The 27548-nt window shown below is 42.1% G+C and overlaps 1 protein-coding gene across 21 annotated transcripts in view; it reads left to right on the top strand.

The window, feature by feature from the left end:
* Window positions 1-27548, top strand: part of Ikzf1 (IKAROS family zinc finger 1) — a 127478-nt gene that overhangs the window by 51742 nt on the left and 48188 nt on the right. For 10 of the 21 annotated variants that reach the window (XM_071614752.1, XM_071614735.1, XM_071614733.1 and 7 more), the window contains 3 exons: window positions 9772-9831; window positions 17336-17596; window positions 23326-23493. In XM_071614752.1, the coding sequence (XP_071470853.1) occupies window positions 9772-9831; window positions 17336-17596; window positions 23326-23493 (489 nt within the window). The remainder of the gene's footprint in view (window positions 1-9771; window positions 9832-17335; window positions 17597-23325; window positions 23494-27548) is intronic. The other 11 variants (XM_071614747.1, XM_071614707.1, XM_071614762.1 and 8 more) reach the window with 2 other exon arrangements.

Genomic DNA, 27548 nt, shown 5'->3' on the forward strand with positions numbered 1-27548 from the left:
CTTTTTGAATGGCCTCCTTCTGGGAAGCCAAACCCTATGTGACTCCTAACACCTCTCCCACATTGACCTCTGAAGAATCCAGGCCCATACGTTCTGGTACATTCTCCTCCTCGTGCTCCTAGACTGAAAACTCCCTGGTGGAGGGACCATGTTCTCTCTTTATGATTTCTGTGGCTACTCCCTTGGGGCTTGGCGTGCACATGTGTGGAATACCTGAGGTGGACATGGCTCCTCCAGCAGTACCTTAAATGGCTTATTCAAAGGGCTTCATTTCATAATGTATGAACTGCTAAGAGAGCAACGTTTGTAAGAATTGGTTCAGGACTTAGGAGAGGGAATAAATGCAGGAAGAAGAAGTGGGCTGTGGAGCCCTGTGAACTTGGATTCTGATCCTTTCTTGTCATTTCTTACCTGGTGACCTTGGGCAGCTCAGTGAGACTCTGTGAGTCTTATTTCTCTAATTGTCAAAGTGGGAGGAATATTTCCTGACAGGGATGCTTCAAGGATTTAAAAAAGAGAGTGTGAAGGGCACATTTAACAGAGGACCTTTACACAGAAAGCTCACAGGCTCCTATGGGGACAGCTTGGCGAGCCAGCAGCCTTGACTTAGATATTACATGCCTCATGCTTCCCATTTTAAAATGGGAAGAATATATGACCTAAATAGGTCATTTCCATACATTTCCCAATAAAGTGTTATTGAATTATGAAACTAAAAAGATAGGAAAGAAAGGGAGGAACTACCCATTTCAAAGAAATGTTATTGCTGTGAAGGACAGGGCTTTTTGAGACACTGTAATCCTAAGAAACAGCTGGTATCTACTTGGAAAAATAATGTGGCATTTGAAGGTTCTTCCCAAGAGATGTGATATTTTGATAGAAGTGCCAGGAAGCCATAGGTTTCTGAGTAATAAGCTGAGCTCAGAAGAAGGTGGTGGGTGGGGCTTGGTCAGGAGAAGGGGTGGCAGAGGCTGATGTCTTTGTGTCCCTATAGTTGTATGGAGTCCTGAGACTGGCTTTTTATGGGGTTTCACATGTGAGGAAGCTGAGGCTTGGTGATGTCATGTGACTCTCTCAGGTCCAAGAGCCACTGGGAGGTAGAGGAAGGGCCAGGAACACATCCATTTCAGTAGCACTGCCGGTGGCTGGAGCAGTCCACACAATCCAGTGCTAATGGGTGATACCTGGAGGCTTGGTCATGGTCAAATGCAAGAACATATGCTCAGCGTTTGTAAAGCAATGTTAAAGGTTAGAAATAATTTGGGGAGGGGGGAGAGGTGAAAGAAAAGAAAAGGAAAAGGAAAAAGAAATGAAGAAAAAGTGAAAAAAGAAAAAAGCTTTAAACTATTCCTTAGGAGAAGAAATCTTTGGGGTTTATCTTACCAAAGTTAGCAGTAGGTTAACACTGGAGGCTGAAGGGCTTAAAGTCTCCACATCCCTTATGTTGGGTCTTCTCATTCTGACTTGTCACAGTACAGAATTCTGCCCCAAGTCACAGTCCCTTGGCCAGAAGCCTCCACAGGAATGTGTCCTGGTTCAGAAATGGAAGGAACATGAACTTTACGGCATCTTCTTAATAAGATAGAGGCCCAGTTTGACTTCTGAGCATTTTCTGTAACCTCCTGCTCCCAGAACTAGGATTTGTGGGAATGTATCCCACGGTGATGTGCAGTTGACCTGGGGCTCAGAACATCAGCGGTCATATAACTTGTCTGCAATGCTGTCCTCCTTAATGGAAAAGTCTTTATATTGGGCCGTCCACTGATGCTACTTTACTGAACTGCCTTGGTAAATTTATGTGCAGGAAGAACAATCTTGGTGTGCCACATGCCAGCTCACATATATACCCTGCATAAACACCTATGACCACTCCTATACACATGCCTGTGTGTGCTAGTTTACCAGGCCAGGTGTATCCACCCCAACCCTTGTGCAACAGTTCCAGCCACATCTCCCAAACTTGCTCCCTTCCACAGATAACCAGCTCAGTCACAGGCATGCCAAGCGGCCTTATACTTTCCACTCCACACTACCCAGAGGCTCACTACTGCAGCTGAAGCCTGAGAAACAGGCTTCATGGGAGGAGCACAGGAAGAAGTGGCTAAGGCCAGAATGAGGCTTCATCGCCACCTGCAGTGTGTTAAAGCCATTGGAGGCCTGCTGACTCCCCAGGGTTTCTGAGCATGCCTTATTCACTAGTACACTCTTTCCTTAAAGATCAGCAACCATCCGCAAACCCACAGTGTGCAGGACCACACCTGTGGGCATGGGCCATGCAGCCCTGAGACATCCTTCCTCTCCCTCCTCCTCCTCTGCTGAGTCACCCTTTGCTTGGAATTCTGACAGGGACCCGTTGGGCTTCTGGAAGGGAGGGACAGCAGAGGATCCACCCTCTGTGTGTCCTGGGGGAGATTACTTTATCTCTGGCCTCCCTGAAGCAGAGCCTGGGCTTCTGGAATCTTTAGGCTGACACAGAGCCAGTGCTGGGTATGGGAGGGAATAGCCGTGAGTGTTGGCAGAGGCTTCAGAGGAGCCGAGCCGCTTGATGTCCTCGTCACTTGACTGCTTCAGGGGCCAAAGGCAACAGAATTGGGCTTATTCCTCAGCCTTCTCTTTGCATGTGTGCCCTCGTTTTAGATCACGGAGTGATACATCCTATAACTCATTGCTGTGTTGACCATATTTCGGGAAGTCAGGTCAAGTTTAACAGTCAACTTTTTTCCTTCTGCCTTCAGTCCTTGGTTTTGCCAGACTAAGAGCTCCCATAAGCAGATGCATCAGCCAAAGCACATCCCAGGCAGTGGATCAAGCTCTTGATCTGTGACCTATACCATGGGTACCCTATTGACTGCTGAGCTCTGCAACCCTATGTCCCTGTCTTGTGCCCTTCTTCCCCTGTGGCTCCATGTCACACATGAACACCGCCATCCATTGGCAGTGCAGAGGGGGCCTTTGCTGTCTCTGGTCTGACCTTCTAGGACCCAGACATTGGAAGGAGAAGCACAGAGTCCTGCTGGCCATAGAAATATTCTTACAGTATTTGCTGCCAGTCCCCTCAGTCCACGCTGTGTTGTGCAACTGTTATTTACTACGATCTCCCTCCCTTACCATGTTGTCCTGTGTGTGACCAGTAGAAATGTCCCTTACTGGGGTAAAATTTGAAATGAGAAATTAGTTAAAATTTAATTTTTTACTTCGATCTGGGACCTCACTGTCACCCTCATGGGAACGGGGCAGGGGGGTGTGTTATGATTATTCCTCTCCCATTTTCATTGTCTTTTTATGATAAATGATAAATAAGGAGTAAGCCTGAACGTCCCATTTCCTTCTCTGTTTTTAGAGCTTGACCTAAGTTCTCTCAGTGTTTTTGTTATTCTTCTCCCCTTTTCTCGTTTTCACATGATTCTCCTGAAACCGTAGAACTTGGAAGTGGTGTTTAGAAACTTTGCTGGTGTTCTTCGAGTAAATGAAAACAAGTAAATATGATTTTTATTAAAAAGGTAATAGATCTTTAAAAAAGGAAGATGAAAAAAAGCAAGAATATAGTATTAGGAAATATCCCTAAGGTTTCTTTTAAGCCTGTTGAACGTACACCCCACCATATCATGATTCTAAGGTGATCAGACCAAATGACTATTAAAAGATAATTCCATAAATGGAACCATCATTTTTGTACCTGTTCTTTCCTTGTATTGTACTCTGTAGAAAAATCTTGGTGCACGTTTCCCTTTCTAAGCCCTGTGTTTATCAATCAGAGCTTTTTCTAGCCTAATTAGCATACTGGGAAACTTAATATTGTGTTAATTAAATGTAAACAACAGTAGGACAGGTGGACCAGTTGAGCCACATTGAGAGTGAGACGGACAGACATCAGTCTCTCCCATCTTCCGTTACCTTCTGTATGCTGTCTGCTCTGGAAGACAGATCGGATACCTGGATCTAGGAATTAAGCAAAGTGATTTTGGCCATCATTGGCAAGTCCCTCTTGAAGCAACCACAGAGGTCTTTCAACCTGTCAGCTTGAAACACCGTGAGGGCAAATGAGGTGCTTAGGAAGGTCACCTTGACCACATCCCAGATGGAGCTGGTCAGTACTGGGAGCAATGGGAGTTGAAGGGGCAGCTGCACATGCTCAGGGTTGAAGGACACATGGAGTGTTCCCCCAGGTCCTCTGTCTTTGCTCCTTCACCTTTGGTGGACTACAAAGCATGCTCCCTACTGTTGTTCCCACTTGAGAAACTTGGTGAATGTTACTTGGGTGTAGCTAATGCCATAGGACCTGGAGACTTTGCTGAGAAGAAGATACTGTGTTATCTCTTCGTGGCTTTCTACTAAGCAGATAGTGACAGTGCCGTTGTCCCTGTGGTGCCTGCTGAAGAGCAAGGAGGGACTTTATGAGTGTTACAATGAGTCTTCCCACAAACCTGCCAAGCCAGACATGTTTATTCCCATTTGATTGATGAGGAAACTGAGTCTCTTGAGTAGTTAGCACTTAACCAAGTTCACACAGCTAGTGGGAGGCAGTACTCAATGTCAAGCTGTCCTCTGGCCCTGACACTCATGCTTGTTCCACTGCCCAGCCACCTCTTCCTTCCATGAATGAGTTGACGGCCACTGTTGTAATCTGGTAACTTATGACTATCCAGGTTCAGAGACGGAAGGAATGTGTGGACACAGGCCAAAGGAAGCCAGAGGACCCATTCAAACAGAGAGCAGTCCATGTGGGCTGAAATAACAGACAACACCAAATAATGGCAAGAATGATCATCCCTGTTGCTAACTTGGTCTGAAGGCACCATGTTTCCTGGGAACTGCACCAAGTTACCAGCATGAGAAACCAAACTTTCTGCAATGTATTTCTGAAAATGTTCAATTTCTATAGTTATCATAAGAAAGTAATAGTATGAAATTTGTTACTTATGCCAGAGAGCAAGTGGGAAGAGAAGATGCCATGTGCTCATGACCATTATCTGGGCATAGAATTAGGCTGGGGACAGCTAACTTCCAGAGCTGGGCATTCATCCTAGAGAGGTTCAAATGGAGACAGCAGGGCTGTAGGAGGTCCAGTTTCTGAAGAGACAGATTTTGACCCAGGACTGGAGAGTTTGTTTCATCTTAACAGTAGAAATAATGGAAGTTATATATGACCCAGTAAGTGTACATTGAGGATGATTATCTAGTCCACTGGGCAGGATAGATGGCAAGAGACCCTGAAAGCAAGGGCCCTATGATGCACACATGTACCAGCCAAATGCTAAATGGTGGGCAGGAAATACACACAGGAGATGATATGGACTGCAGCCTTGGGTAAACAATGCCAGTGACTTTGTGGATATGTGAGATGGGATGGGATTGGAGAACAGTAAGGGAGACATTTGCAAAGAACTGAGATAATATGGCTATGGGAGGTGAGGATAGAGGTGAAACCCACATGTGTAAGAATGGATGGAATCTAGATCAATCACACTAGCACATGTGAGGACGTAGGAAGGAAGCTGTGTCCGGGAAGAGGATGCATTTAGAGTGGGGTGTTGCCATTCTGGAGCCTGGAGGGATGAAAGAGCAGTAAGCAAGATGAAGCCCAGGTGGATTCTGCCATCAGAGCCCCTGGACATAGATCTTCTTGCCTTCTGTTTCACACTTTTGAACCCTCTGGCTCAAAGATACTTTGTTGGGGACATGCAGAACATAGGGCTGCAGAGGACCCCCAGACAGAACACCCTTTAAGTCTGATCAGAAGGAACTGGTGGATAGGGAAAGGGAGAAGAGACAGTAGTTAAAGCCATTCCTGCCCTGTAGTTAGGTGAGCAGTGGAAAGGGCAGCAGAAAGGTAAGTCATTATAGATGTGAGACCTCACATCAATATTCCACAGCTTTGTCTCAAAAGCCATGACATTGGAGTTGTTTGTAGGTAAGCTGCCTCTTCCATAAGACTGAAAAGACTGAAATGGCAATACCTTCCTTGAACAAGCAATGGCAAATGCCAGCTATGTAGCATTCACTTCCCAGGAGAAATCCCATCCATTTGTGAGATGTCTAGGTATGGAACAATTTTAATAGCCTCTGGCTTTGGCCTCTACTCAGGATATGACCAGTACCCAAGCATTAACATGCCCAGGTGTTCTGTGGGAGACCTGATCCTCCTCTTGCCTTTCATTTGCTGCCCCAATCCTGTGATTCTCTTGGTAGCTGATCCACTGGGTTAAGCTGTGCCTCTACCCTATAGGTAATTGCAAACCATATGTAGGCAAGTTCATAAAAGAGTAATGACTTGGGGCTGGGATTGTGGCTCAGCGGTAGAGCGCTCATCTAGCACATGCGAGGCCCTGGGTTCAATCCTCAGCACCACATAAAAATAAACAAATAAAATAAAGGTATTCTAAAAAATAAATGTTTTTTAAAAAGAGTAATGACTTGATTGTAACTAACAGATTAATACGACTTAAGGCATACCCATAAACGTCAAGCTACAGCATATTTCTAAATTCTCCTAAAAACAAACTGAAATAATTTACCTTCACTAGAAAACTGTCACTGTCCTTAGACTTGAAAGGGAAGCATATTTCCTTTCTCTCATTTCAAAAATCTCAAGTAGGTTTTAGCCTCTCTCTCAGGTGAAACAGCAGAAGTTTATAATGATATACACAGGTAAATGCAAACTGAAATGTGTTCTTGTGGGCATGTCCCCCCGCCTTTTTTTTTTTCCTCCTGCAATGTTAATCAATTTGGCAATCTGAATAGGACTCAGAATCCAAGGTGCTCACAGCATTCTATATGAAAAATTTCACAACACGTTTGGAAACAGAAATTCCCACCAAATGAGTTAAATTTAATTCTTGATAAGAAAAATGTATTTCATGAAGTTTAGAAAACTTGGAAAAAGACTTCAATGCATTTTGTTATCTGTGCCTTTTCATAAAACTATGGCTTTAAATTCGGGGCAGAATTTACTAAAGAAATGAGGAACAGGCTGAGAGTGAATCGCCCAATGACTTCCAGGATCCCACGCCCCCCCATGACTGCTTGTAAGAGGAGCAAAAAGTTGAACTGTATGATAAGCCTTAGATGTAGGAGCAGAGCAGCACTGCACCTGCACAGCTCTTCAAAGGAGTGATGAGGTTCTATGGCCTGTTTCCCAGCTTGCCAGCAGCAGTGTGGGAATATTGCCAGGCACTACAGCCAGCTCATGGAGCATGAGGCACTCTCAGTGATCACTGGGTATGTGCCTCCCTTCAGTCTTTGTTCTGGCCCCTACCTGTATGGACAGTAAGGAATGTAGGCTTTGTTTTGAGGTCCACCCAAGGGGTGGAGCAGGGGAGGTCATATTGGCCACACCCTTCATGTCATCGGTTGGCAGTTTCTTCATTGTTTGAGAGACTGTTGGTAAGTGCATTGTTACTCCTGTGTGCCCGTGTACAGATGAGTGTAACTGCATGAGCATGTGTGCACACCTGTGTGTATTCACGTTTACACAACTGCAGTAACCTACATACTTTCCAGTGCCTCTCAAGCACCACAGACCTGGCTTCCAAAAAGCCTGTGCCAGCCAAGGAAAGATGGAACGGAAAATGTGTTCTGAATGCTGATTGTCAGATACTAACTAGACAGGGTCTTCGATTTGCATGTTTACATGTTAACCACCAAGATGGAAAATTCCAGAAATTTACTTTGACCTCATATTTCCTTGCCAGCAAAATGGTGATGGCGCCTATCCCCTTATGGCGCAATGGTGCCCTAAGGTTCAATTCAAGGTTGTTTATGGAAAGTGCTTTATAAGCACTGACTTTTGTAAAGCTCTGATTGATTGGCCACCACAAGACACTGGAGTTAGCTTAGAGTTTTTGCTGTTTGTATCATTACCTGTCCATACAGAATAACACATACTCCTTTTCCTGAACACAGAAGGTTGTATGCATGAACGTGAATGGTGCATGAGCAAGAGTGCATTCTTCTCAATTCACCTTTATTGGGCAGAAGTAGAACAACTTGACAGTTACATTTTTAGTTTTCAACTTTTTGTCATTTTTAAGGAATTAAATATTTAAGACAAAAATGAGGCTAATTTGAATTACACTAGGCAAAGATCTGATTGCTTTGGAAAGTGATTAGCATTTAATGTCTAGTAATGCACTGTCATAGTCTTTATAGTAAATGGTAATGCACACAATAGAAAGCATTCTGACAAGATTGCATATTTCCAGGCTTATGGATAGCTTACCCAACACTGTACAAGTCTACATTTCTAATGGTGAGGCCAATGCGGGACAGACTCTATGCACTTCTAATCTCTTTGCTCCCTTACTTCTCAGTTTACCAGTGACCATGTGTAATACCTCCCCACTGCCATGACTATCAGTGAATATACAGCAGGTGGCTATGGTGTGGCTGTGTGGCCAGAGAGCTAGGTTAGGAAGTTAGCTTTCCAAATCAAGTCATATTTAAGCACCATATCTGCACTATCATCACTACCAGAAGCATCTCTGTGTTCTGTCATTTAATCAGAATTTTATACCATTTTTGCCTATTGTAATATCCCCGTCTTAAAACATAATTCCCTTTAAAACACATTTGCCTTTTCTCCCATTATTTAAGATGACAGATGTCCCTGCTCCCCAGACACAGAATAACTGAAGTTGAAGAGTTTATATAAACATTTGGAGCTCAGTGAAGATGACAAGAACAGCAAAGGTTATAATAAAATTGGTATTATATTATTTGCTATTTGAAGACATCAATCACATCGCATCCATAGGATTTAGGCCATCAGGGAACAAAATTAACGGATGATGAGCAAGGGTTTGTTAGCAAATAATTAAGCCAGTCACGCCGAGAAGCAGGTTTGAAAGTGTCTCTCCAACTGCATTTGCCCATGATCTCCATATTTTACAAAGTTTTTCATGGGGGAAAAGGAAAGGTCTCTGGTCAGGTAAGTTTGGAATACAGTGGAGTTTGATAAATAGGTCTGTTTCCTAAGGTCGCTTCAGAATCCTCTCTGCTGATTCAGCAGTTCATCCAACAAGTTTAATTTAGCAGCTGCATTGTGCACATAACTCTTGTAGTCACTGGAATATGACTCTTGGAGAGAAAAACGTGTGTTCATTTGTGGTTGTACATGTGTGCACACACCTGCATGCCCATGTGCAGAATCTACCAATCTTAGGAAATAGGTCCCTGGAAACAAGTCTTGTGGAACAGTTAAAAACCTGAACATTTGAGGTGGTGATACCATTTATGAAAGCAGCTACTAAGAAATACCAACCGAAATTGGTAGCTCATTCTGGAAGTAGGGGAAAACAATTTTTCCCCACCCAATGTGTTGCATGGAAAATTTTTCATTTTCTATGATTCTAAGAGAAAGCTGAATAAAGAACATTTGCAATACGCTCCACCCATGAAAAAAAAGCATACTGCTTTTGTAGAGGTACATGGCCTCACTTGAGATGCTATGATGAGGCTGAGATCTTAGACCAACACTAATGAAAGGTTTCTCACAGTTCTGAAATGTTTGGGGTTACTGCCTCTAAGATGTTGAAGTCCTCAGAGCTTGCTCCAACTACCCTTTGTGGTGTAATGCTCTGAGTTCAGATTCTTAGGAAATAATGTCATGGCCTGAGCAATGCTTTTCTGTTGCTAGAGAGCCAACAATAGATTATTAGGTACCCAGTCATTTTGAGCAATAGGATGCTTTTAAAAATAATGCTGTCTTTAACTCTCACTGTATCTCTAATGGTATTACAATCCAGCTTCTTTTTGCCTTGTTTTTTATTGCAGTTACATATGGGGCTGATGGCTTTAGGGATTTTCATGCAATAATTCCCAAATCTTTCTCTCGTAAGTATATGTTTTGCTTCTAGAAATGGAAACATGCTCATTTCATACTCAGTTTCCATCATGTCAGTACTGTGAATTGCATGTTCTATCATCCACACTTTCCTTTGCACTTGAAAAAAAATGTTATCTTATTTAACTTATCTGTTAAATGTTGACCGTCCTGTCCATGAAACATCTACCATCCGGGACATTTCATCTCTTAAACAATGAAATGCCTCAGTGGGGTTTAGATAGTTGAGAGATGTGCTGGTGAGCATGTTAGTGAGCAAAAGCAAAGAGAGGGTAAGGGTAGTACTGATGGAACTGTTGTTCATTGATGCTGTTGAACAGTTTTTGTTTTATTTTTTAATTATCTCCTTTTTATCAAGTGCAATGAAAAAAAATGGCCATACTTTTTCTTTCACCATCAAACGTTTTCAAGATAATTTTTAAAATTTTGGAGGACAGGAGAAAGAAACATACTGTCTTCCTCTTGCTCTGGAGTATTAATTTCAGAACTGAGAGAAGAAATCATAGGCTTCCCGGCCATTCTCCAGGGTGCCTCGCGGTGTAAACAAGCACAGGATTTCCACATGGTGCGGGTGGGACATTCTCTGGTCAGAACTGTTAAACCAGAAGCAGATGTTAATTTCATTTTTCTTTTCTGATAAATGATAAAATACATTTGGGCAATGCCTTACAGGAGTACTTTAAAGAATAGAGAATGTAGTTTTTTTTTTTTTAAAAAACATGCACAGAGATCTGAATATGAAAGTATTACAAGTTGGTAACTCCCTTAGGACTTCAGTCTTTGGATCCCCTGTTACTAAATATTACAAAACAATATCAGAAAACAGGTTGTGCTTGTAAATATTGTTTGGAGTTTTGTTTTTTGATTTATTTTTCAGTGCTTAGGATTGAACCCAGGGACTTGAGTGTGCTGGGCAAGCACTATGCCACTGAGCTACACCCCAGGCCCAGCTCATTGATACTATAACAGTTATAAAAATAGTCTCATATAAAAGAGGTGTCAGTAATAGTTAAAGAAAGGTTTCTGACACCCTAGTTAACAAGTCTGTTTGGTACCCAAAGGATACACCATTATCAATCCAAGGATACTTTTGCTCACATACTAGATTAATGACTTAAGGTTTAAAAGTTTATAGAAGTCTTTCTCAACTGATATCCCTTTGATTCAATTTCAGAATAGTAGCTTCATATTTATTTCTGTGAGATATATGTGTATTCCTATATAACTATTTATTTATGTGAATATCTGTATGTGCATATATAAACATTGGAAATTATGGTGTCAGGATAGGGAAGTCATATTAATATGAGATGAACAATACTGTTAAAATGTTTTGAAACAGCACATGCATAAGGTAATTCTGGGCACAGTGGCACACACCTGTAATCCCAGCTGCTCTGCAGTCTGAGACAGGAGAATCAGGAAAACAGCCTCAGCAACTTAGCAAGGTCCTAAGCAACTCAGTGAGACTCTATCTCTTAATTAAAAAAAAAGAAAAAGGCTGGGGCTGAATGGTTAAGTACCCCTGAGTTCAATCCCCAGTTCAAAAAAAACAAAAACAAAAACCCCACATCTTAACATGTTTCCATTAAGTCTTGAGAAAGGGGTAGTCCCCAGAATATTATAACATTCAAACATATCTTTTGGCAACCTTCAGGATGCAAAAATTGCTGCATGTGAATACATATGATTCCCAGAGCTTTTATGAGTCATGATATGTATTTTGATACTTTCTGCCTACATATTTATAAAAATGTGTTCATAACATATTTATATGAACTCACTTCTCCCCCTAACATTTCCAAATTGTAAATATCCTCCTTTGCACCATTAACTTTGGTTAACTTTGATGATGCCCCCACCCTACAGCAACCAAACTGTTCTAGGTCAATATCACCACCTTGTGGTCATGATGAAGAATTATCTCCCATGTCCTTCAACACCTAATTCCTTCTTTCTTGAAGAAATTAAAATACCATCTCTTTGACCTCCTCCACTATCTTTATTCCAATTTGTGTCCTTAGATACTTGAGTAAGACATATTATATATATATATATATATATATATATATATATATATATATATCCTTGAAACTCATTCTTTTTATACTCTTTTCCAATGTTCTCTCTTTTTTCGACAGTCTTTCTCTCTGACTTTATTCTATTTAAAGGCTTAAAATATCAAATAAGAAGAGTAGTTCAAATAATGCACCTTGGCAAGATAAAAACTTTACATTTTAAATAATGATAAGTTATAATAAATGATTCTATTAGCCTTTAAAATATTTTAAATTTCATAAACCTTTTTGGGTAACGTGTATATTCTTCATCTCAAATTTCAGTCAGTTACCATAGATAATTTCAAGGTAAATCTTAAATATTTTTATTCAATTTGATTTTTACTTACTAATCACTAGTGTATCAAGGATATTTGTATCTCCCATTTTTTATTTAAAATATTGTGCATTTCAAGCTTACCTGTCTTGAACTGATTATATTGGAGTGATGCTTTCAGGATACTTTTTCAATGGCAAAATGCATTCTTGGTACCAAAAATACACTTTTCCAGTAAATATAAAGACATGTTCTAAAAAGGAAAGGAAAATGAAGAGGAAATACAACCTCTTTGTGAGGTGGGGCTGCCAGCGTACATTATGCCTATGCATTAAAAATGTTTAATTATTCACAAGTGAACATAATGCTTGGCAGCCAATCCAGGCCTCTTGGCTTCTGTTGACCTCAGAGTTCCTTGGAGTCTCCGGATTCCTCAATGCAGCTTGCTATCTGCTAAGGGCCATGTCATGTTCAGAGCTTGGAGCCTTTCTTACAACTATGGGGTTACCAATAGCATAGAAGACCTCTAAAATTCATGACAATAGGATTTTAATTTGTCCTAATTTTAAATAGCATGTGAGAAGTCAACATAGCTTTTGACTAAGAGCTTGCAAACATTCTTAATATGAGCCATGTTTGTTGAATAATAAAATTGGATCCGTGTCCATTATCCCTCAGTCAATGGAAGAGCTCAAGCTGGCTTGAGCCAGAGCATTCAGGGAAAGCAACGCACAAGTCCCTATTTCATGTTCTATATTTAATCAGCTCAACTGATGTCTTAAGTGTGGAGTAGGGTTGGGGTTTACAAAATATTTATAAGTATATTCCCTATATTCAAAGAGAGTGTGACAGTACTTTAAAACAGTACCACCCTGAGCAGTTCTACATGGAGACCCCCACTTTCATGGACGCCTCTTTGAGTGAACAGAAATCTCTTGATCTCCTCTGCATGACAAGTGCGCTGTTTACATTTGTACACAGTAATGTGAGGGCCTTCCCTACCTGTTTAGAGAAAACCCCCACACTGCTTGGATCTGGTATGCCCTGTGCTGAGTGTCACCTGGTCACTTCTCACAGATTCCCCTGGCCCCGGCTCATCCCCTTCCTCTTGGACTTTTTCAGTCATAGTGTAGCCTAGAATTTGTCCTCACCACTGTGGTACCCTTTGTTCTAGAACTCCTGCAAGCTACCCTCGAGCTCCTGTGTAAGAACCATGTTCGGTCTGCTGCCGGGGAGCCCTCTACCACATCTCCATTACTCAGCATTCTTTAGCTTTGCCCACAAGGATCTTGGGATATTGTCTTTTTCTCAGAGACTAAGAAAATCTCAGCAGCTTTCATTCTCTTCTCAGAGATACCTGTTCTCATTGCTGAAAATTCTTACTGCTGTTCATACAGATCTGTGTAAGGGATCTCTTTATACAAATATATTCTTACACAAATCCATCTGGGTATCCATATTGATCTCAGGATAATTTGTGATAGACTCTCATGCCTTTGAGTCTCTCTCTCTCTCTGGCTTCTATTATAGCTGTCTGTTACACTCTTGTGTAGCCTAGCAATGACAGTCCTGCCTTCAATGAGCCCTAGGCAAAATTAGTGGTTGATATCAAGTCTCCAGGCATTGAGGATGTCTGTGGTATTCACGGCAATATCCATTGCATGCTATCCCCCATGCTTCTTCATCTGCTTCCTTCCTGACATTTAGCTTTCCCTCCTTATGCAAGCAACCTGCTATGGCAGAACTTCCGTTCCTGCTTCCAGAAACCCAGAGGTCACAGCCGATGCTTCCCTGCTGTCCTGCTCCTCTGCAGAAAGTGCCCACACAGACTTCAGTGACACATGCCATAGACCACCCAGAGACTCACAAGGGTACTCACCATTCTTTTTGATGCAAAAGAGCAAGGGTCACTTCTGGAAGGTGCTCAGGTGCTACATGTGCACATGGGCCCTTGGGAAAGCCAGAGGAAATTTTCTGTAACTAATTGTCTCTAAAATTAATGAAATAGAGCCAAGTGGGGAACATCTTAAGTGGATCATCCCACCACCATGTTCTTCTGTAGGGGATGAGAAAACCCCCACACTTCTTTTCCATCCACGGGAGCTTCTATCTCACATGCTTTGCTACAGCCCTGTGTCTTAGTTCTCAAGGTGGAAGAACTTGTCACACTAACTGTCATTTGGTCCACTGGGCTCCAGAGTGCTCCAGTTTCACTTTTAAAAGCCCACAAGGTAGATAATTAAAAATAATCCTAGATTTAAGGATCACATAGATCTTTACAGCTTTATCATCTTTCTTGTGCACATTTGACTCAGTCCATTATCTGTTGCTATAACAGATTTATATTTTTACATTTATAAAAAAATAAAGGTTTGTGTGGCCCATAATTCTGAAGCCTGGGGAGTTAAAGAGCATGCCTCCAGTATTTGCTTGGCATCTGGTGAGGGAATTATGGTTGCATTGCAGCATGGGAAGACAGAGCAGGTGTGCTAGCTCAGGTCTTTCTTCCTCTTGAAGTCACTGCATTAGTCAGCTTTGCATTACTAAAATGAAATACCAGAGACAATTAACTTCTGAAGACAAAAGGTTTATTTAGCTCATGGTTCTGGAGATTCTAGTCCATGAACACTGTCTGGTGAGGGTGCCAGATGGCAATAGAAGGGAGTAGACATTGGAGCAGACCTTCACATCATGAGCCAGGATGTGGTGAGTGACGGGAGCCTCACAGTCCCTTATGGCCTGCCTCCATTACCTAGGGGTGGTGCTTGCCACCACCTTTTGCAGGGTCCATCTCCCAACACCATCACCCTGGGAACCAAGCCTTTTTAGCTATGAGACTCTAGGGGACACTTAAACCATGGCAAGACTAATGCTGACAGTGTTGAATGATAAGAGTCTTCTAGTGAATTAGCTTCTGCCCCCAAAGATACCAGCACCTACTGGAGAATACTGATTCTGGACAACTCAGCAGTCAGGAAACATCTTTGCCTGGATGGCAGACGGGCCGCACTTGCCTGCTTCATCTCCCTTTGTGACCACATTAGTAGGATTTGGTCTTTTGTCTTTGGCACAAGGGTAAGTAAGAGGCTGCTGAGATGCAAGGTGCTCTAAGTCTCTAATCTCTAGACCTCTGTAAGAAACAGCATTTGAAGAAGCCCATCTCAGGATGGTCTTACACAATGCCAGGTTTGATAGTAAGGGGCAGGAGAACATCATCACTTCTGGGGCTTCCAAATCTGCTGCTAGGGTCCCTGTTCTAGTTCATTCCTTTCACTCCCTAACTTGTCTGTAGGTCTTTTCTCCAAAGAGCTCATAAGGAAACCTTGGCAGTAGAGTGGTTAGAAAGGTAGGCACCAGAGCCAGGTACCCTTGCAGTTAGTTCCAAGCTCTGCCACTTACTAGCTGTGTGACCTTAACAAATTCAACCTTTCTGTGCCTTAGCTTCTTCAACTTTAAAATAGGATAATGACAGTAGCTCCCTTGTGCAGTTCTTCTCAGGGTTAAATAGTCAAGTGCACCTAAAAATACTGTGGGCCTAGTGCCAGGTAAGTTCTGTAAACTTTATTGGGGTTAGGTGGACCTTGCTCTCTGAGGGGAGCATGCATCTACTTTCCATATTCCAGTCCACATCCTGAGCTACCTCTCAGCAGTTAGCCCAATTAATCCTTCCAGCTACCCTTCAGTGCTGTGATAGTTCCCATTTTCAATGGGTGAAGAAATCAAGGCATGGAGAAATTACATGACTTGCCTAAGATCTCTGAGCTTTTAACAGAGGAGCTTCGATCCCAGACCAGGGCTTTGGCTTTCAGTGTCCAGACTATTAAGTCTCTAAATCAAAAAGGAATTTGGTGAACAAAGATGGAGGGGTATGAACTAGGTTGACTATTGAAAGCAGTTGTTTTCAGTCTTGAGTGTACCTTAGAGTCCCCTGGAAGGTTCATCAAAACACAGATTTCAGAGCCCACACAAGTCTCTGAATTAGCAGGTCTGGGGGGACCCAGGCATCTGCCCTTGTAGCATTTGATGCTGAGGCTACGTCTCCAAAGACCCAACTCTAACGACTGTTGATGGGAAACCTCAGTCCAAAATTACGTAGTCATAATTGTCATCTGCTTCATTGATGGTTTTACTTAGCAAAATGTACCTACCCACTCTGAGGAGTCTGTGCAAATTGTGAGAAACATGGTGGCTTTCAGGATAACTGCAGTTTCTCTTCATTACAGTGCTGGACCCATCAGTGTGCTATCAGTGTCTCAGAAGAATGCTAACAGTGTCTCATATTTTCTTTTGGAAGAAAAATATGCAAATGATAGAATTACCCCCTGTGTGACCGAAATAGTCATGCAGAGTTAGCGGTAGCTGTGGTATTCATTCACCCCAGCAGTTCATTGCCCCACAAAAAAAATATTTGCCTTTGGAAAACTCTTCCTGATCTCTTACATGCAGAAATGTAAGAGACCACCTCTACTTTAAGACTCCAGATGGATTTACATCACTGTAAGATGAAAAGGGAGTTGAATGCTCATGAACCAGAGAAACAAAATGATCTTTCAGAAACTTGAAAGGATCTGGGGTCATAACTCCAAGCATGAGTTTTCCCCCCAAATTATGAATATTTACATGAAACAAGGAAAGGTAGCATTATGTGTAAGAAAAGTTCTTCAGGCTTGATAATCACCTCTTAGGGACTTTCCCAGCAAGTTCACTTATTCTCCGGAGTTGGATCATGTGACTGCATATTCACCTTCTAGATGCTAAGTGCTTGTCTGCCAAAGCATCCATAGAATTCAGCCCCAGATTCCTCCTGAGAGTCCACAAGATTGTGGATCCGATGATCTTAACCTGCTTAAAGTAAGGGCTGAATCCTAAAGTGTAAATTTTATAAGTAGTTTTTCATGCATTTTTAGATGCTCTCTATTTAGATCTCTGAAGGAAGGCTGCAGGTCCTTCCCATATCCCTCTGCCCTGGGTGCATCCTAGGGGCTGCCATCCAAGCCCTCTGTGGATTGAGCATAAGGAAAGTTGCGACTTGGTACATGCTAAGAACTCTGTCCAGTTGTTCTCTGCGTCCGTTTGATTGTCTTTTTGCTGTTGTGTTGTTTTGTTTTGTTTTGTTTTTTTTCAGTGACACTGAGTGGCTTCCTGTATTGTTTCTTTCAGCCAGTAATGTTAAAGTAGAGACTCAGAGTGATGAAGAGAATGGGCGTGCCTGTGAAATGAATGGGGAAGAATGTGCGGAGGATTTACGAATGCTTGATGCCTCGGGAGAGAAAATGAATGGCTCTCACAGGGACCAAGGCAGCTCGGCTTTGTCGGGAGTTGGAGGCATTCGTCTTCCTAACGGAAAACTAAAGTGTGATATCTGTGGGATCATTTGCATCGGGCCCAATGTGCTCATGGTTCACAAAAGAAGCCACACTGGTAAGGCCTGGCATAGTTTTTCCTTTAGTGGCCTGAGAAGGTCCCATGGGGTGGTGAAGAGCAAAATATCCTATGTGGAGTGTTTTGAGCGTATTGCAAATTGACTGGCGGCACAGCAGTTGCAAGTAATTGGCTCCAACTTGTATTGATGCCATAGCATCATCATGGAACAATATTTAAAATGATTTCTCAACATATGCCACTGACCCTCTAAATAAGAAGGGAAAAGTCAACAGCATATACATTGAAGTCTGTCAAGGGCCTCGTATTATACATGCTAGTCTCAGCTACACTGTTAGGTTACCATGTTAAGTGATCCATGCTTAAGAGCAAGTCAGAAAGATCTGAATGCACCAAAACAGAGTCTTCAGTTTTTCCACTTAGAAACCATGTGTTTTCGTTACACTCTAAGTAATAGAACTTGTTCAGAAAAATCAGTTAATGATGGACTAGTGCCAAAATGTAGTTTATCAGAAAGAGTTTGAATCAGTTTTCATATGGGTCACCCTGTAACGGCTGAGACATTGAATAGGACTGTGATATCGCCACTTGCTTTCATTTCCAACTGGTAAAGAATTTCATGCCAAACCCGTGATACTGAAAGTTTTCCTGGAGACTTTGGAAGTAGAAAATAATGTAATATTCTGTGTTCAAAAATGAAAAAACATAGGGAATCCAGCATCTGAGAGCTGTACTCAGGCTCACAAGATGTCCTGTCATGGGGGTATGGGCCTCAGTTGGCCATGATGGCCCTGTCCACTCATGTCTTAGTGATTCCTGTCTATTGAGCAGCCACATATTAGGAACAGAACTGTCACACCACCACCACTGACAGTAATGGACTCTTAGAAGTAAAATGTTAATGGTACTCATCTTGCATGAGGTTTCTTTGGAATTGAACAGAAATTCTTCTTTCCTTAGGAAGCTTCCTTAAAGGTGGGTAAAGCACATTACATTCACCAGCTGTAGTAGTCTCAGAAAGTTTAGTCATAAAATGTAGACACCTGAGCTCTTGCTGCCTGTGAACTGTCATCCTTAGGTCATCAGAAAATAGCATCTACCACTGTAGTCCAGGAGGAGAAAAGCTGCTATGGAAACAGCAGATTGTATATCTCAATAAAGTGAGCAAGATAACTTGAAAATTATAGCCTGGTGTGCTCGTTACATGGAACCAAATAAAAATCAAAAAAGTAAGCAGGAATTCAGAAAATGCACTGAGAAAAACAAGTCAGGAACTGCAGATATTTGTGGGATTGTAATTTTTATATGTGAATCAAGGTGGTCTCCAAAATGATGTATTCCATTTGTAACACATATGAAAAATCACAGATAAGTTGATTTTTAATAGTCATCCATATTTAATAAAAATTTAGTTTTTAAAATTAAGCAAAATTTGCTTTTCTGAGTGGTCCCCTTGATCTTCAAATAACCCAGTGAAATAGACCCATCACATCCAACCCTATGAAAAGCTTGCATGAGAGGAATCCTGCCATCCCCATTTTATAATGAGGTGGAAATTAACATGAAGGAGGCTACCCTGTGACAGACACTTAACAGTGCACTCTAAGACCTGTGGTGATACATTCCTGATGAGGAATCAGTCTCACAAATGAATTACTTTTCTGCTAATTCATGTAAAGCCCAATCGAATAGTGAAAATTCTCTTAAATAAATATTTGATAAGTGAATCAAATTCGGGCATACTAAATTGCCAAACTATAATGGCTGCAGCCTTTGATAAAAAGAATAATTACATTTAATGAATAAACCTGCCAAGAACTGATATGCAGAGTGGCACTTGCTCTTTGCTGCTGACTTCTCCCCACAAATAGTAACTAAATGTCACATACACCCCAATTTGTGCTGAGCCCTTCACTTACAGAGCACATCACTTCCAGAAAGAGGGACATACCATAAACTTTACAGTTCCTGCCTGACACTTTAATAAAAAAAAAACAATAAGAAGAAAACCCTGAAACAGTGAGATTTTCTTCACAGTACATTTCCACTTGTATAAATACAGATGGTCACAGGTAGCTATCGGTGTTTACCCAGTCTGGCTAAACTAGGTTTGAACAACTACACATGCTACAATGGTTTTCATTTTCCCGGGATCTGGGTGGAATTCATCTGAAAAGCCATGCTGTCTGCCTTCCCTATATTCAGGGGAGTTATAGAGCAGCAGACTTGAAAGGGCCAATGAATTACTCTGATCTTGTGAAAATGCAGACTCTGATTCAATTCCAGGGAGAAGCCAACAGTGGGCATTTCTAACAAACCCCCTAGGAGACACGGGGCAGGGATGTGCCATTGAGGAGCAGTCAGTAAGCAAGGCCATTTGGACAGCTGTTCCCTTGAGAGCTTAGTTAAGATTCATGACCCATATGGAAAGCTAGGACTTGTATCCTGACCCCTCTCCCTGACCCAGTCAGTGGGGTTCCTGGGTTTCCCAGACTCTCCCCTAATAAGCAGGGGATTTTAGAGCAATCTCCAGGACAGGGCCTTTGCCTCTGCCTGTGTCACCCTTTTGGTGCAGTCGCACTGGTGCCATTGTCATTGGTGCTGGGCGTCAGTTCCTCTATTTGCTGCTCCATTTTACATCTGTGATTCAGGAGTACAGCAATGCCTTCTCCGCCCACAACTCAGAGTGTAAGAATCAGATGGACAATGGTAGGAAAGAAGCAGGAAATGCAGAGGGGAGACCCCTCCACACACATGTGTAGCTTTATTATTATAAATGATAAAGAGCAAACAGATTTAAAAAAAAAAAAAAAAAAGGAAATTGCCATGCCCAGACTCTGTCCCAATCTGTCACGTCAAAAAGCACATGCACTGTGCTCCCTGACCACAATACTGCTCCTTAGTGCAGGGGCAACAGGAACAGGCCCAGGTCCCTTCTTGGGATACAAACATTTTTCAATCCATCTTCTTTGGATAGGCCCTCAGAAATCTCTTGAGGTACATATCCATAAAGACTTGCTCTTTTACCCAATTAAATTATTAAGAGGGTCTCCAAAATTCTTACAGAGAGCCCCTACAATGGAAAATGTGTAGAAGTCTCTGGGATAAAAAACTAAACTTGGAATTTGCAATCATCAAAGTCCTCATCCAAGTTAAATAAATATAAATGCAAGTTTGGAGAAACTTAATTTTACTTAGATGCAGGAACAAGCTGCTGACGTGCCAAGGGCAGGCAGCTGCCACTGGCAAGGGAAGGAGAATACAGAACCAGGGCCCTGTTATGCAGCCCCACTTCACGGATGTGCCCCCTTAGGTTTAAACCTCCAAGAGCAAGATCCCTTGAGTGGAACACTGTGTTCACTTTGAGGAATGCTATCTTCAAGACCCCTTGCCCTGGCCCTGGGCTACATATGCACCCACACAAGCAGTCAGAAGCAAATAGATTTCCAGTGGAGCTGGCCACAGCAGGATCCACAAAGGCTGTGGACTCAAATCAGAAGACAAGTCTGACTCTGCAAGAAACACTGACTTGCCTCCCTGCAGGAGGGAGATGTGCCTGTAATCATCTGAGCAGTGGCTCTACCTGTGTAGTGCAGCTCTTCCCTGTAGCAGCTCAGACCTTGGGGAGACCTGACTCTTCCCCTCTTCCCCAGCACAGCAAGGGTCCTTCCTGTGTTAGGCCCTTCGGGTCATATCACAAACATACTTATGTCACCAGGAGGATCCCCACATTTAGAGCAATCTCCAGGACAGGGCCTTTGCCTTTGCCTTTGCCTTGTTCATACCTCACTATGAACATTTTTGTGACATGGACTTTCCCCACTGTCTTTCCCATCCCGCCTGAGGGTGCCCCCTTCCAAATAAGAATACCCTATGGTTGGAGGCACATTCTGATTTACCGGGTCTGGGTCTCTCTGCACACAGTAGTCAGTCTTCTTTCTCCTTTTTATCCACTTGGAGTTAAACATACATATTCATGAACAGGTACAATGAAGGCCTAGAAGTATATCTAATCAATAATTAACTGACCTCTTCATGGGAGGCTCTGCAGGGCTACCTGGCTCCCAGCTATTTCAACCTCCCCTTCCAATATCAGCTACATAGGTGGGCTTGGAACTCAGGGAAGAAGGTAGTTAGTGAGTTCATTTTATTATTACTTTCCAACCTGCTTGACTTGAAACTCTTTCTCTCTGCTCCGCCAAGTCCAAATGGGACAGGAATTTGGGAGAAATATTGAATGTATTCTAGTGAGAGCCATGTCCCTCCAACTGACCTATAATTGAATAGCACTGCAAATTAGTTTCAACTTTTTATAGTAGCACATCTTTCCTGCACAATGAAAAACAGCGATGATCATCAGGAAATTCAAGTGCCAATATAGACTTTAAAATTTAATCTGGTGTGGATTTTAATAGTACCAGATATGCTTTACTTAATTGTTTTTGATAAGTGCTGTCTCCTTCATCACAGTCAGATCAATCATTTGGGAACACGATTGAAAAGACATTTTAACACATTCTTTATTCCTATGAAAAACTTTTTACCTGGGACATACATTTTTTTGGTTATCTCAGTACCAGGAATTGTGGTCACATAGTTCCCTTCTTATAAATGAAGCATTTTTTTCAATTATTTTTTAAAAGAACATTAATATTTTCTTACTTAAACAAGACAAATGTATCACTCCTTTCAGTGGGAATCAAATGCAACGTTCATCAAGTTAGATTCCAAGATCTGTGACTCCCCAGTAAGACAACAACAGCCTGTTTCATTCTTGCAAAGACCTGTTCATCCCCTTCATCAGATCCTGAGTCTAAGCAGAAGTTTCAGGTGCTTAGTCACAAATGCAGTGGTACCACCCTGGAAGAATCCCTCAGTGATAACGACATGGCATCTCTCAGATTGTCTGTAGCTGAAATATGATTTGTCATCTATGGATGTAGACAAATAAGTGCTTAAAAGGCTTAAGAAGTTGTAAAGAAAGAAAAATACAAGGAATCTCAACGAACTCTGACCTTCATGCCCTGCCGTAGGGAGATCTGGGACTTTTCTTTGAAAAATGGGTCCTTGCTTCACTGTTTCTTAACTTCTCATTTTATTCAATCTTTCTCTCTTTTTTTTCTCTCTCTCTTCCTCTCTCACCCTCACTTTCTCTGTCTGTCTCTCTCCTGATTTGCCTGCTTAGGGACAGACAGGTAATGGAGAAGAAATTGAAAGGGAAAATACAGGGAAAATGTAAATGAAAAGAAGTTATTATAACTGTTATAATGAAGTGCCTTTCATTTAAATATAAGAATGTAACGCTGAAATGAACTTGTGATCCTGAAATGCATTTTTAATGAGTTTCCTTTTTATTTTGCTGCTTCAGTGGCATATTTTAAAGACCCTTTGAAAAAAGCCACATTAAAAACCCCACCAAATGCCACAACACGCAAAATTGGATATTGGTTTATTCCAAAACTGCTGATCAGGAAGAGTGGCTCTTCATCACAAAATGTTGCAGTCACTTTATTTAAATGAGTTTGAATTTGCATTGTGATGTGCCATTCTGATTTAGGGAAAAAAAATTAGATTTTCAGATCAAATTGACCCAGCCAGTGAAGCGTTAAGGAGCTGGCAGGTTTAGTCTGAAAGCCTCATGTTCTATCAAACCTGCAGCCGGTGGAAGTCACCGAGCCCCCGTGGGAAACAACTTTCTCGCTGCTGTCGTCGTCCTCTTGTCCCCACACTGAGTTTTGTAATCACCGGCTCTCCTCTCCTCATCCCAGGGGAACGGCCTTTCCAGTGCAACCAGTGTGGGGCCTCCTTCACCCAGAAAGGCAACCTGTTGCGGCACATCAAGCTGCACTCCGGGGAGAAGCCCTTCAAGTGCCACCTCTGTAACTACGCCTGCCGCCGGAGGGATGCCCTCACCGGTCACCTGAGGACGCATTCCGGTAGGTCCCCTGGGCGTAGGCCAGGAATGTCTGGTACCCCAGGCAAGGGGAGCCTCCACTGCAGTGGTGTGGGGCTGTAGGTCATGCATCGTGTACTTGGGAATTGTCCTTGCTGGCTGCCTTCCCGCCTGGCCCTGTACACAGTCCTCCATGGCTACTGGCTGCCATGATTTCAGCATGGGCCTCAGTACCTCACTTTCCACTGAAACAGAGGAAATGGGCAGGGAAAATCATAAACGCATGCACACACCACACACACACACACATGCCAGGAAATGTCACCTCAGGGAGCATGTTTCAGAAGAGGCCTCCTTATTCCATTTTTTCAGGTAAGTGAGATTTTTACAAAGAATTTTTCCAGCTGTATCTTCACCAGGTGCAGTGCTCATGCCCTAGATGTTTCCAAATACACTTTTTTTCTGTCTTACATGGAGTATTTTTAATAGCAGTAGGGACAGTTTTCTTTGCAGAGGTGACACATCAAAGTGGCTTAGGACATAACCCCACCAACCAAGGACATGCCCACCCAAGTCCAAGAGTGATTCTTCATGTCAGTGACCAGTCAGGGCCTCAGCAGGAGAGGGCAGTTTGGGACTTTCACCAGATTTTAGATAGCAGTATTTGTCTTTAAGTATATCCCAAATTATTGGGAGTCTCAGGTCAATCATGATTAGCAGTTGTCCAAATACTCCTAACCTATATCACACAGGAAGTCTTTAGTTAGGTTAGATCTGCCTCCTGAGAAATCTTCCTATGTGTTTCGTTATCCAGTAGCTCTATCCTCTTAAAGATCAGAGAAATAAAGGTTGTATGTTGCTTGCCTACAGTGTGTCTCCACATGACATGCATGGGTTTCTTCCACACTGGCCAGTAGGGATATGTGAGATCGACTTTGTGAACTGGAGGTTGATGGTCCCTCCCTTTGGGAGTGTCTGGCCCCAACCAACCACTTCTTAGGCCGTTTACAGCAGCACTCTGGGCAGGTGCTATGGGGGAATGCCTTAGAACAGCTTTTCCCTGCTGTCCCAAGTAGCAGGATAAGGAGGATCCTCCCTCAAAGAAGGTGGGGACATGTGTTCTTTGCAAAAGACTTACAGGGTTAAGGCCACCTCTTCCCAAATGTGACAAGTGTATTTCCTGGTGCAGGTTTTAGATACCTCTCCTCTGTCCATCTCTTTGTCTCACATTTACTGAGCCCCTCAGGGTGCTCAGTCTCCAAGGGGTTGCAGGTACACACAAGTAAAACACCAGTGTCTCACAGGGGACATGGCAGAGCATACGAGGGCCCAGTGGAACAGAAAGCAGATGGTGGACAGTAGGTTTGGGTAGGAGGGAGAGAATTCCAATAGGGGGAGGGCTTGAATACCTGCCCAAGGCCCATTTCTGAGTTTCTTTAGGGGAGTTCTAAATGAGTGTGATTCTGCAGTGATCCTAGAATAAAGTGTTTACACATTTTAGCAAGTATTGGCAAGAGCTTGGTCCTTCTGGTGAGTAGTCCCTGTGGGAAGGGCATTCACTGAGTCACCTGGAGAAAAGGGTGAGGAGTCCCAGGCTGTGAGCCCTCTCTGTTCCCATCTCCTTCCTGGTAATGAGCATGCTGGAGGTTCCCAAAAGGCTTATAATCAGAAAATTGTGATGATTTGGGTAAGCTTCTTGAAACCTGCCAAGAAAGGAGCAGTTTCCAGCAGAGGAGTTGTTCTCCTTAACAAAATGGGCTGGTCAGGAGGGGGTGCCAATAGGATTGTGACCTCCTCACCTGGAAGAGAACATGCTCAGTCTGGGGAGTAGTTTGTTGCAGGGGAATAGGGAGAATAGAAGGCTCTCCTGAGACAGGGACCTGACTCCATGGCAGTGAGCACTTACAAGTGTTTACATGTGATGATCATGTGTGGACCCTCCTGCAGGTGAGGTGGTGCCAAGGACAAACTGACAAATAAGGCCCCTGTAGGGTTCATCTGCGCATCCCACAGTACTGCATGCTGTGACCTAGCAGAAAGCAACTTCACGTCTATCATTTGCAAGGGGTCATACAGGCACAGACACAGTTGACAGCAATAGTGCCCTCAGGTTTATAGGAGGCACACCTTCCCAAGTTGGTGGAAACCACAGACTCATTCTGAGGCTGATACCAACCATATCCTCAGCATCTTGGGATCACTCTCATTTGCAATACAAATATCTCCTGCATATATCAGTCCTTAGAACTTCAGATGATGACTCTCTCTTTTCTCTCCTGTGAAATGAGGAAAATCTAGTACAGTATTGTATGTTATTCTGGCTCCATGCCTGCTTATTTCATTCAGTAAGTCTCTGAGTAATTATGTATAACAGGTGGCAGACTTTCGATCGTTTAATTATGTTATGATTCCATCAAAGAGTAAATGGAGAAAGCTGTCCTAGATTCAGTGACACTGGTGATTCTACTGTCTGAAAGTGACTTTGGCACAGAGTTCTTGAAAGAAAAAAAAAAAAGCAGTAATTTTGGACTCTTCAAAAAGATTTCACAGAACAAAATTTATCTGGCAAACTCAAAAGTAGCCACATTATATTCTCTTGTAGAATGTCTATGCCCCTCATTCTATTAAAAGCCAGAGTCATCCACACAGTTATCCCTAGCAACCAGTGGTAACCAGAAGTTCCAGATGCCAACATGTTAGTTATAGAATTTTTAGAGCTGTAGAATTCGTCCCATGCTCATATCAAGAAAAGTTTGAGGGATCAGGAGGGATAGGGGTGCAGTTTCCTTCTTCATTCCTTCTTTGAAAGTTGCAACCTTTATTAGAAGACTTTCTTTGTTCCTGGAGATATATTTCAGTTGCTTACAGTGATGATTTTTTATATTCCAGAGTTAAAATCACTCATATACTCAGAAAAATGGATACCTAGACACCATGCCATTTATACAAGAGGAAATTTTGATAATGTAATTCACCAATGGTATAGATTTTCCAGGAAAGAACATGGATTTATTATCTGTATCCTATTAATTTCTAAGATAGTACTCAATAAAATTGCCTTTTAAAGCAACATTCCATATTTCATCATTACTTCCTAATGTTGGGTGACACATCACTTTCTATAGATAAAGAAAGATCCCTGTTATCTCTACTGAATGTTCCCCAAGTCAAATTTTGGTTTTCATATTTCTCTTCTTTAATCATGGCATCATTTTACCCAGGAAAAAGATTGAATTAACATATACATTGGTTAAACCAGTTATCAAACAAATATTCCTGAATACTTTGAAATATGTTAAATCAAACAGCACAAGCAGGAAGATCCTATCCTGGTGTTAGGGTAGAAATTTATATTCCTTAAGGATTAAATAAATATTGGCTATTTTATCTTTAAAAATGGTTTATATCAAAGTCTTTAAATAGGCATGATATGGTTTCCTTGCTAGTCTTCTTTTCCCAAAATGCCACTCACTAAAATCCAAGAAGGGCTAAACTCATTTCATAACATCACTGCCCAACACATTAGCTATTAACCATAAGTAGTCTTCTAATTTTAGCAATATAAAATTAAACAAAATTAAAACTTCTATCATCTGTGTCACAAGCCAGAATTCAGACCTTCAGTAGACACATGGGCTATGGCTACCATGTTTTGACAGCCATGTAGAAAACATTTCCATAATCCTGAATATATCAAACAGGGCTGGTCTCAAACCTACATTATCCTAATGCTCTATGGTGAGAAAACAGTAAACTCAGTTCATGGAAAATATAGTAGGTGTTGTGTGTATCTTTATATAAAATATTTTGTATAGATAATGCAAGTTAAAATATATTTGCATTATGTAATAAAATGCAATCTAGAAATATAATGATCATTTCATTGAAGCATAAATTTATCCAGTTTAGCCTCCTGAATTAAATTCACCCTAGTCACACTAGATATAGCCCCTATGTTGCACCAGACCTGGCCTACATCATAGAATTGGACAGGAAGCCTTTGACTGGGGGTGAATCATAGATTACCCAGCCTTCCTCATTTATTTTTTGTCCAGTTATTTGGCATCCACACTATAACATTCCAGTGGTTTGATTTTT

This window comes from Marmota flaviventris, chromosome 1, assembly GCF_047511675.1.
Source record: "Marmota flaviventris isolate mMarFla1 chromosome 1, mMarFla1.hap1, whole genome shotgun sequence".
NCBI classification, from domain to species: domain Eukaryota; kingdom Metazoa; phylum Chordata; class Mammalia; order Rodentia; family Sciuridae; genus Marmota; species Marmota flaviventris.